General features: G+C 38.3%; 2 protein-coding genes across 2 annotated transcripts in view; one reads left to right on the top strand and one right to left on the bottom strand.

Moving 5' to 3' along the window:
* Positions 1-12,020, top strand: part of arhgef6 (Rac/Cdc42 guanine nucleotide exchange factor (GEF) 6) — a 233,886-nt gene that overhangs the window by 61,828 nt on the left and 160,038 nt on the right. The window lies entirely within an intron of this gene.
* On the bottom strand, positions 131-7,062 carry cd40lg (CD40 ligand). Its single transcript, XM_007238919.4, has 4 exons — positions 6,768-7,062; positions 4,138-4,252; positions 3,959-4,039; positions 131-2,900 (listed from the first exon to the last, which is right to left on the bottom strand). Exons 1-4 carry the CDS (start codon positions 6,978-6,980, stop codon positions 2,503-2,505), a joined length of 807 nt encoding a protein of 268 aa, XP_007238981.3. The 5' UTR covers positions 6,981-7,062; the 3' UTR covers positions 131-2,502.

Raw genomic sequence — 12,020 nt, 5'->3', positions numbered from 1 at the left:
GTGTGTGTGTGTGTTTTCAGATCAGCAAGTAATAAAAGCGTGCCTCCTCCGATTTCCCACAGGTCACTAATAATAGAACACGCACCCGAGTTAAGAGTTATCGCACCGATGGAATGAATGAATCGAGATGGACAGTCGCATTTCTTTTAATACAAATAATATAAATACAGATTTACAGAGAGGGAAATTCCAGGTCCCTGAGATACAGTCCCCTGTGCTGCTGTCTGTTTCTCAAGAAGGTTTACTCATGACAAAACCTGGTAAAAACTGTCCCTGCCAACGGTCCCTGTTCATCCTGTAGGGCTCACATGGGTGGAACGTGGGCTAGGTGGGTTTCAGGTGGGTTTCAGGTAGGCATGTCATGTTTTTATGGGCCCCATGATTATAGCCCACCTTAATTTCACATCTAGGAGTCCCATCTAGGCCCCATTTAGTGCAGTGTACCACCCAGATGAGGTCAATCCTTAACCCCCCAGTTCTATCACTGACTCTGATGGGGTCTATCACCAACATTCATATCATCACTGTCCAATGAAAAACAAATATTTCCATTTTTGTCGATGTTTTGTTTAATACACAATTTGAACAAACTGTCTAAAATTTTTGATTAATGGACCTGGAATAAACTCTTTTTATCGACTTCCACTGAAAGTTTAGAAGTTTTTTTTCTCTCTGTTTTTCATTGGACAGCGACGATATATAGGTCCCATAGGAAACCCATAAAGAGAACTAGTTGTGCTACCCATACTGCCCCACATGAGCATGTTCTATTCTAGTTACTAGTTACTGCACATGTCTGGCATGTGTTAATACAGTCCTTTTCTGCGCCATTCCAACAAATATCCATATCTTTTGCTGTAAATATCCATACCTGGAATAACAGTAATTTAACCATTTCTCTCTTTTGGGACTATAGCCATATGTACAAAAAATATATTACCCATTTTTTTGCTATAAGGATTAACCATATATGCGAATAATCTTAAATAAGCCATTTCTCATTTAAAGGAATAGATATATACAGCTCTGGACAAAAATAAGAGACCACTTTAAAATTATAAGTTTCTTTGATCGCAAGCCATCAAACCAAGCTGAACTGCTTGAATTTTTGCACCCGGAGTAAAGGCATAAAGTTATCCAAAAGCAGTGTGTAAAACTGGTGGAGGAGAACATGCCAAGGTGCATAAAAACTGTGATTAAAAAACAGGGTTATTCCACCAAATATTAATTTTCAGCCACTTCTTATTTTCTGTAAATAAATGCTCTAAATGACAATATTTTTATTTGGAATTTGGGAGCAATGTTGTCCGTAGTTCATAGAATAAAACAACAATGTTAATGTTATATATCTATAAATAGCAAAATCAGAGAAACTGATTCAGAAACTGAAGTGGTCTCTTAATTTTTTCCCAGAGCTGTACATAAAAAAACATATATTAACAATTTCTTGTTATGAAGATTAACCATATATTAACTCTGTCTCTCTTATTTTCTTTACTATTAAAAGTTATTTTATTTTAGGTATCTAAATAAAGCACATTTTAGTTTTTTAGTGTAAAAAAGTTGTCCACTGGAGAATCAAATTTGGAGTTCCAAACAGGAGAAGCAGTTCATGTATGGTTATTAGTTGGAAGGGCTCAATTGTTCAGTTGAAAGCAGGAGTCCAGTCCACCAAAGCTAGTGTCACTTCCCTTCATAAGAACAGCTTAATCTTCATGGTTTGGACTGACACGGAAGGGAACCAGGTTTTGAGACTAGCCTAGCGTAGCCTAGCCTAGCCTAAATCACTTTGGCTAGAGTTTCCCTTAATAAATAAAGGTACTACTGTATTACAGTATACAATAACAGTCAGCATTAATAAATTAAGAACAATAATATATACATGGAAAAACTTCAAATCTAATTTTCATGACTCATTTCTTACATGGAACAAAGTCCAACAGTTAACAGCTTCTCATTTGAGGTTCCATTGAGGTTGAACTGAGGTGTTACCAGGTCAGTAGAATGTAGATATACAGTACCAGTCAAAAGTTTGGACACACCTTAGAGGTAGAGTTGGTATACAGTGAATAGAGCCCTATTTGAGTAATGTTCTAATCCAGATTATGGCAAGAACTACTCAAATAAGTAAAGAAAAAAAATACTTAAAGAAATGAAGGTCAGTCGCAAAGACATGAAAACGTCTTTAAAACCTAATGATGGAACTGGCCCTCATCAGGACCACCCCAGGAAAGTAAGACCAGGATATTTGGTTTGTTTAACACTTTTAAGTTTTCTACATGATTTCTCATTTGTTCCTTTACATTGAATAAGAAGGTGTGTCCAAACGTTTGACTGATACTCTATATTTCATTCCTTTTGTAATAACTGCTGGGTCCTAAACCCCTTTTTCAAAGATGTTGATGATGAGTGCATCAGCATGTGGTTATCCATGTAAACTCTCTGGTCCTGATCCAGTTATGGACGGTAGTTCAGTCTTCTTACTCCAGATGCTTCCCGAGTTCAGTCCTGTAGTTTAAACAATCCTAAAGTGGTGGATTCTTCATTCACTAAGTCACTGCTAGTTACGTTAACACGAAGCTGCTGGTTCTTCTGAAGTTCGAACACGCCAGCCTGCGAGGCTGTACATACGTTGCTTACAGGGCTGCTCTGAGGTAAACTGCAGTAGGACATTAGTAGTTCCTTCCAGTCCGCTTCCTGCTTCTTATCTTTGTCTGGTTTACGGGTCCATAAGGTTTGCCGCAGGGGGACATTTGGGTGTCCTTTGGAAAAAGAGACTTGGGAGTAGATGTAATAGTATCCAGGCTGTTCCACGGTAAAGCTCCCATCGCTGTTAAGGTTTATCTTCTTAGTCATAGAGTGGTTCTGGTCCCAGTACAGGGTGTTCAACTGGTCCTTGACTGTGGAGAAAAGGATAACAGTATTAATGCTTAATTTTATTTTCTCCATTTTTAGCATTAACTTTTAAAACAAGAGTTTCTACAAAGTTGAATATACAGTTCTATGGGGTTTTCGAACCTTTAAAAATGTTCATTACTCTTTAGGCACATCTAAATCCAAGTCTGTTACTGCTCCAATTCTATCTCTATGTTCTATAAAAGTTTTATAGTGTTTTTAGGGTTCTATATAATATTTGTATTAATATTGGCATTAGGTCTCTCTGGTAAAACAGAGCATTTGGATTATTTTTTAGTTGTTTTTCCCCCATGTTCTCCACAGTTTTGCTCAGCCAAATACCTAACCCACTCATGGGGACTCCCCCGATCACTAGTGATGCCCCAACACACCAGGAGGGTGAAGACTAACACATGGTTCCTCCGACACATGTGAAGTCAGACATCGCCTCTTTTCAAGCTGCTTCTGATGCAGCATTGCCGAGTAGCATCACAGTGCACTCGGAGGAAAGCACAGCGACTCAGTTCCTATACATCAGCTCACAGACGCCCTGTGCTGCAGACATCACCCTTTAGTGATGTGGGGAGAAGGCGCCATCTACCCACCTGGAGGGAGCAGGGCCAATTTTGCTCCCTCTGAGCGCCGGCAGCTAATGCCAAAGCTTGATGAGCAGGGGTTCGAACTTGCGACCTCCCGCTCATAGCGGCAGCACTTTAGACCGCTGGATCTTTCTGCACCCTAAGTAGATTTATTTAGTATTGGTTGGTGTGGTGCAGTGGATAACACCACCGCCTGCCAGTGAGCTACCATGTGGGAGACTATGCTGTGCTACACCAATAATAGTCCTTATTTAGGACAGGACTCCTAACACTACATTGGTCCACCTCTGTAATAGAATAAACCTTGTACTGTAGATCGCTCTGGATAAGAGCGTCAGCTATATACTGTTAATGTAATGTAAATGTAACTATTTAAACTTTGCTGGTTTGGAGCAGAAATGAGACCTTAAGAGCCAGTGTTCTATTCTGAGATAAATGAAGAGTATGTGAGTGCTTGCTCTTACCTTTAATACCAGGAGTTTTCTTTGTAAGGACCAGTCGTGCTGCTGGTAAAGTGTAGAATCCTCTTCCCGATAAGAAGGCGACTAAAACAGAGACAGAAGGTAAAAGTCAGTTCAGAATCACCTAATTTCATAATTTGAGTAAACTAGTCATCCAGAGAGACGCCGCATACAACACCCACCTTTTCCATCCTGTCCTGTGCCCCATGAGTTTCCCACCAGCTTCAGGCACTTCTCTCTCTGTTCAGGGGTGAGTCTGTCCAACCTGCTCGCCATACACATGTTGAATTCCACCTGCTATTAACACAGGAAAACAACGCTCATGTGAACAAGGTGTCGGATTGGATCACAGCTTGTTTTTTTTTTTTTAGAAATGCAGAATCATATTTAAGCATTAACAGTTTTAATAATCCAGACTTCCTGTTTTTTTTTTTTTTTGAATGGATACAAGTATATAAAAATACTTTTTTTTAGGGATGCACATACATTTTGCAATAAAAAATACCAATTTTGCAAAATGACATACTGATTGTAAGTCATATTACAGGGTTTCTTCTAAAGGTAGTATTTTCAGCAGTAGTAGCAAGTCCAAACTCCCCAGTCCTCCTTCACCCAACATCCAGCAGCACTGCTTAGAGCAGCTGAAAGATACAAGCTGTACAGGGCTAGGATAGTAACATTAGCAAGGCTAAATTAGCCTTAGCATTTGTTTTGTCTTTTTCTGTGTAAAATGCAGTAACACTACTAAGATACATTTATGACAAAAAATGCCCTGCTTTAGTTAATCAATGATTAAAATCACTAGCCATCTAAATGTGTAATTAGTTAGTATGTCTGCTTTAATAAACAAAAACAGTGCATTGCAAACAAAATTACTGTGGCATTGTTTTAATAAGCTTCTGCAATGTCACAAGATTTATTTCAATCCAGTGCTGCATTAGTTTTCACCAAGATCTTGCAGCAGCATTGATGATGGTAGAGTCTGACCACTGCACAAAGCAGCTCTTCTCCATCCAGCACATCCCAAAGATTCTCAATGAGGTTAAGGTCTGGACTCTGTGGTGAACTCTCTCAATCCATGTGTGAAAATTATGATCTCATGCTCCCTGAACCCTGAACTCTTTCACAATTCCAGAATTCCCCATGAATCCTGACATTATCATCTTGGAATATGGTCGAGCCATCAGAGAAGAAAAAATCCATTGATGGAATAACCTGGTCTATATTCAGTGTATTTAGGTAGTCAGCTGACCTCATTCTTTCAGCACATACTGTTGCTGAACCTAAACCTGCAGACCAACTGCAGCATCAACCAACCCCACATCATTTACTTACTTACATCCAGTGTTCAGAAAATATTTTTAAATTGTAGTTTTATAATTGAGTTTTTTTTTTTTTTGAAAACCAAGACAAAATTTAATGTAGGCTGTTTAATTCATACAGTGATTAAAACAAAGAAAAAAAATGGCATATTTTATTAAATGTTTCATATATTTTGCTGTCGACAACTTTTCTATGAAGTTACTTAAATTATTATTTACAGGAACCTTTAGAAGCACCAGACTGAGCTGAATATAGAAATAAATGTAAATTAAAATTCTGAGCTAGAGAGTAATCTTTACATAAATAAATAATTACTCCGTTACTCAGTTAAACAGCAGGATTTCTACAGCAGAGGCAGCAGTTTTTTTTTCTTGGAAATAGTCTGGTCGTTGCAGTCCTAAGAAAAGCGAGTTTCTCTGTTTCTGCTGCTCATTGAAACGCTCCTCATCGGTGCTTTTGTTCCTTTGATGTTGAGCACGCTCACTAGCTCCTATAAACCACACCAGCGACGCAGCAGCCAATAAACATCATTACCTTCTTTTCCTAAACTCAACTTAAATTGTGTCACAGTGAAGTCCAGCTGCTTCAGTATCTGCATTGTGTTGATTATATATTCAGCAGGTATTCAGCTTGTCTGATGGATAACTCACAGTACTATATATTGTGTGTATTGTGTGACAGCTTTTCTGCTACAATGGGTATAGCGTGTTAAAAAAAGAGAAGATATACTGTTATCTTGATAAACGTTTTGGTGTAATGATATATAGTGGATATATGCTATTACTTTTTTATTGAAGAAAACTTAATTCTGAATCTGAATCTTAATTTAGACTTTGTAACCTTTTACACCTTGACCTTGATAAAAAAAAAAGGTTTACATTTAAAGTTTTATTTTTTTTCCCTTAAATTAAGTTCAATATTTTAATTCAAGCAAATTGTTGATTAAAAAAAAGCTCAGGTCCACAAAATAATATTTATAAGACATATTTGTTAGAAATGTGCTATTTATTAAAAAAAAAAAAAAGCTAAAATTAAATTAAAGTGCAAACTTGTGTAGAATTAATCATAAATTAATTATGAAAAACTTCAAATTAAAACTTAAATTTAATACAGTTTAATTTTAGCATTATATATTTTTTATTAGTATGAATTCTCTAGAAACTCTTTTCAGCTTCTTTTTCTTCATGGATCCATCAGAAATATTATCTTTTATCATATCATTTTAATCTAACATTTGGAGGGCTATTGCATAAGTTTTAGATACTCCCATATACTCTAATGATGGAATGTGCCTTTGTTAAAAAATAATATAAAATAAAATGCATAAAATGTATCATAATGACCTGCAAAATGTAACTTAAACAGCAAAATAGGTCACCAATATCTGTATAAAAACCCTTATGATTTCAGAATGATTTCTCATGATAATATCATTATTATACAGTGATATGCTCTTTTTAGTCCATGTGCCATGTGTAGCAGTTCTTACCACGTTGAGTCTGTGGAACATGTAGAAGAACCCTCCGAAGGTCAGGATCATCAGCAGAAGCATCATCACAGACAAGAACTTTACCAGTGAGGTGTTGGTCGGCAGCACGGGCCCTCGGTAGCCCTGCCGCGGGGGCACCGGCGGCGGCCCCGGCGGAGGCCCCGGCGGAGGCACGGGCCCGTGATTGTAGCTGGTGTGAAAGGTGTTTATCATAATGATGGAGAGAATCAGAATCAGAGAGAGCTGAGACGTGAACACCACCTCCACCCATACAGGTCTGAACAGTTCCTCCAACAGCGAGAGAGTACGTCTCAACTTCCTGGAATGTTCTCACTTATGTGCTCCTCTACACTATGTCACACTTCTTCCTCTGAGGTTGATATGTATATATATATATATATATATATTTCTTTTTAACCTTTTTTTTTTACTATTCCACATAGTTTGCAAACTTTTACCTCGACCTCAGTACCTCAGTATTGGGATTCTTCAACTACAGACTGACAAAAAACTCTTCATTCTTCATTTATCGTAGATTTTATGCTGGACAGCCAGCCACAGGAAACCAAGCCACGCACAAACAAACTCACACACATATAAACACACACGCACACACACACATTTAAATGTCACTTTTATGCTCTGGTTCTGGCCATAATGCGGATGTGAGAAGTTTAAAATAGGGCCTGTGGTAAGTCTGAAGCATACAGAGCTGCTAAAAAAAAAAAGACCCCGTTCTACACAAACACAACCGTGTCATCACCTTTGGTTCCTTTTATCTCTTTTGTTGACCCATATAGCTCTGAGAGGATGCTGAGAATCAGCTGCTAAGAAATCTTACAACTCAAATAAAATCTCAAATAAAGACTCAGATCTAAATGCTCAAATTAAACTCGCAGGCCAAAAGTCATGGGACATGGAAGATAAAAAAAATCAATGCACTGAGCTGTATAATGTGCTTATATGCTTATGCTTAGGATGTGCCTCCTACATTGAGTGCAAACATAATGCAAATAGGCCAAACCACTGTGAGGATATCCTTAAAGCTAAAAAATAAGCTACAACATGTTAAAATACATTTTCATGCAATATTTAATGGGAAAGGAACTCGTGTAACATATTGTGTCCTATTGTTAAGTCAGTGACTATTGCCATGTTCCATTGAAGCTAAAGAAGACTGTATTTTCTTGTAGGAAATGCATTTTGTTCACATGGACAATTCTAGCCAGACTCCGCCAGTCACAATCACTACCATCCACTGCATACACTTTCCACAGTGGGTGGTAAAGCTTTCCTTCTATAATGTACAGTATTCCCACCACTACCAGGCCTTGTTTGAACTCTCTCGATAATTAATCATTGATATCATCTTGTAATTCTGGCCATGCAGGCCAGTCTTTAAACTTACTCTCTCACAAGATAAACCCTCACAATTTATACAGAGGCAGGCTGTTCGCCGAGTTAAAAAAAACAACTAGTGCTCAATTGATTAACCCTAGAACACTAACGTTAAAATGAGTAACACCATCCCTAACGTTGGGTATACACTGTATGACAAGTTTTGGAACCATTCTTTAATTTTACAACATACATCACATCAGTCATCAAAATAAAAAGGTACCATTGATGACCTTATAAAAAAGCAGAAAAAATATTGGAAAATCAGGTGATCCTTAACAGGTAATGTCCTAACAAAAAAATAATGCTGCTGGGAACTTTGAGTCTTTGGTCCACCCATTCCTGGGAAATGTGAGCGCCTGATTTAAACACACAAACACATCAGCATCAACATCAGGTAAATTACACCCATAAAATATCTTACTCTCTATCACTAACGTTGGACGAAAATCACCTGAAAGCATTCCTCTTGAAAAAAACACATAGATGGGAGGAGGTAATCATCCATAACATTAATGGCATCAATGATCATCGCCCTGAAGCTCCCCAAAGTCCCATGCAACTCAGACAGCAACAACACAATGAAAATCACATGAAAAAATCACAAATTGTGTAGATGAAAATCACCCAGCGTTAGCGTTCTAGGGTTAATGATATTTTGATGCTATCCCATGACTTTTGGCATGTCAAGCAGGAAGAACCTTTAAAAGGTTTAAAGAACTCTATATATTTGGATCTTCATGGCAGCAAAAGTGGCTCTTCTACTGCCTCTGTAGCATCTTTATTTTTAAGAGTGTACATGAAATATTACTGACTATTACTGGCTTATGTATTTCTGCCGTCTGTCAATCAAACATGTTCATTGAAAAACGAAACATGAAAAACACATGAAAGGCTGTGTTCCCTGTTGCCTGGCCTAGTTACGAAGACCCCGAGCCCCTACAAAGAGATGAGTGATAGTGGAGGAGTACCAATATGTAACCTCAATTTAACCACTCTGTGGTGGTCTTAGATTCTCTTTGACTCTCTCTCTTTCTCTCCCTCTCTTTCTTTCTCTCGATATGGTTTTAAATCCCTTGTTGAAACTCTACAACACGCCCCACATGCTACGAGCTGTGACATTTAGTATTATTATTATTATTAGTAGTAGTAGTAATGTGAGAGTGAATGCTTTAGTTTTCAGGTAAGGCTTTAAGGATCTGACTGCATTCAGAAACAAAAGTATTAGTCACAGTAGGTCAGGTAAAGGCAATGACTAAGACAAATTGAAAGTTTTAGATTGCTATCTTACACCCCACCAACAGTCTGTTTGAACTCCTTTCGCCTGCATGGCTTAAATAGCCACGGTGCTGGTGATTATACAGAATATACCAGTGGTGGGAATGAGTTCTGTTCAGGTACATTTCTGGTGTATTGCTATCTTGGCAGCAGAAAACACATTAGGACCACTGACTGAAAACAACCTAGACAGATGTCAACTGTCAGATGTTCATTGCTATCTTGACATTTAATTGTCAACTGGCACAACCCAAAACGAAAGCACACATGGACACGCAGAAGCGTTGGACACGTTCAGGTAGCTGCGCCCCTGAAATAGCAATCCATTAGAGCGTCAGAGCACAACAGAAACAAAAAGGGAATGGTAAAGAATGTGCTACAGTATCCTAATCTCTGGCGGTGTTTAGTGGTTAAGGTAATGTGTGTTGTTTGGCTGGGGTACTGTGAGGGTGTGTGGTATCACATCTACAGGGATCACAGCTTCGGTTTGCCTGTCCTGCTTCTTGATATCTGGTGAGTCATGCTGTGTACACATACCCCCGCACTCTACACATGCATTAAAAGAGTCACTCTGGTGATGAAGTGTTCACATCATCTAAAAGTCTCAGAGGAAAATTTCAGATCTTCTCCACGTTCGATCTTCTTCAACCTGTTGCTTTTACCGTAAATATGCCATTCTTTTGATTGACGGTCAAATGCGACTGGGCCTTTTTCTTTGGAACAGTCTTCCACTTTAGTCCAAACACTGGGGGACCTATTCTTTCACTAATGTTTGTAGAAGTAGTCTGCATGCCTAGCTGCATGATTTTATACTCTTTTGACCATGGAAGTGATTGGAACCTGAGTTCAATGAAACCTGTCAGTTAAATACAGGAACAAGCTGGCAGAAATGGTTAATCAAGAAAGTAAAATTATTGGAGCCAAACAGTTGTCACTGCAGCATCTATACAGTCGATCCATAACAAAAAAGGCAATTCAGGTCTACAGTGATCCCTCTTATCCCCTTTATTCATCATTTCAGTTGCTCCCATTAGGCAGGAGACGAAAGGTTTCACTAGTTAAGAGGAATGGGTATAAAAAGTAATTTGGTCCATCTGCTGTGGCTATTCTGAATAAAGATGCAATACACAATTTCCCCACATAATTCATAATCTGTATGTATTTTTTTATCTTTTGTATTTATTTATTTACTTACTGTGTTTGTTATTTCATGTATTTGTCAGCCAGACTGCCATAGATAATTCTCCGTTCAATGTAAATTGAATTCGACAATAAAGTTGTATCTTATCTTATTTTTTATTTTGATGGTGACTTTATTTTAGTAATTGAGTTGAAAATGTGAAACTCATATATTATATAGATGTATTACACACAGACTGATTTATTATAAGTGTTTATTTCGTTTTTTGTTGATGATTATGGCTTACAGCCAGTGAAAACCCAAAAATCAGTGTCCCAGAAAATGTTAATGTTATGTAAGACCAATTGGTACTTTTGTCAGTGTGGGCAGTGTTACAAGTCCTGCTGGAAAATGAAATCTGCATCTCTATAAACGTGGTCAGCAGAGGGAAGCATGAAGTGCTGTAAGATTTTGTGGGAAAACAAAACTGCACTGAATTTAGACTTGATAATAAAACACAGTGGATCAACACCAGCAGATGACATGTCTCTCCAAACCATCACTGATTGTGATGATTCCTCTCCCTTCAGACTCTGGTCCCTGGATTCCAAATGAAATGCAAAATTTAATGATGGTCAGTGATGGTTTGGAGATGTTTATGTACAGGGCAACCATCTTGGATTCTGAACTCTGGGTTGGCGAAGTTCAAATGAATTACAGCATTATTTTAGTTATGGAAGACCATGATCTGATATTTGTGAATGTGGAGAGAAGAAAATACTTGAAACTGAAGGTAAAAGTCTTACATCACTGAGAATCTGATAAAACCTATTTGAGCATTTGGATCAGTAATGCTTAAAAAAAAGATTTTTCAGCTTGTTCAGGCTACTGCACTAAGTGTACATGACTTTCCCATCAGTGACTCTGCTCAAGGCCTAACCAGCAAGCTGACTGGCTGATTTTCTTGAAGGGCAGAAATTTCCAGGGTATAATAAGGACCTTCATTCACATTTCAGCCACTGATCTGCCACCATATTTATAGAAAGTCTCTGCTCATTTCAAGCACGAGTTAATATGAGTGTGTAGACACATTCAGACACACATACTGTACTGTTATCCAGAGGATGGCAACAGATGTCATTCCTCTGAGTTTCTGAATGACTTTTTGACCCCACTTTCTGTAAATGACACCTCACCCTACCCTATTAATTGCCCGTTCAACCAGAGCAGTGGTCAAAACCTGCGCATTAGTCAGTGCCAGCTTCATTCCGTGACTGTAAACAGCGAGTCTGCTTTTGCAAGAATTACAGATGCTAACCTCAGTTCCGCCCCCGCCGACGAGCTCATCTGTCGACTGAACTACGAAGCTGAGAGAGAAACCTGAAAGCAATAGTTTCCAATCAGAAAGCAGAACTCATTCCATAGTCGTGAGTTTAATGAAGCGGACAGCTGTCCTG

The sequence above is a fragment of the Astyanax mexicanus genome, chromosome 10 (genome assembly GCF_023375975.1).
Source record: "Astyanax mexicanus isolate ESR-SI-001 chromosome 10, AstMex3_surface, whole genome shotgun sequence".
NCBI lineage: Eukaryota > Metazoa > Chordata > Actinopteri > Characiformes > Acestrorhamphidae > Astyanax > Astyanax mexicanus.
Note: the sequence above shows the minus strand (reverse complement) of the source record. Positions and strands in the feature narration are given on the sequence as shown.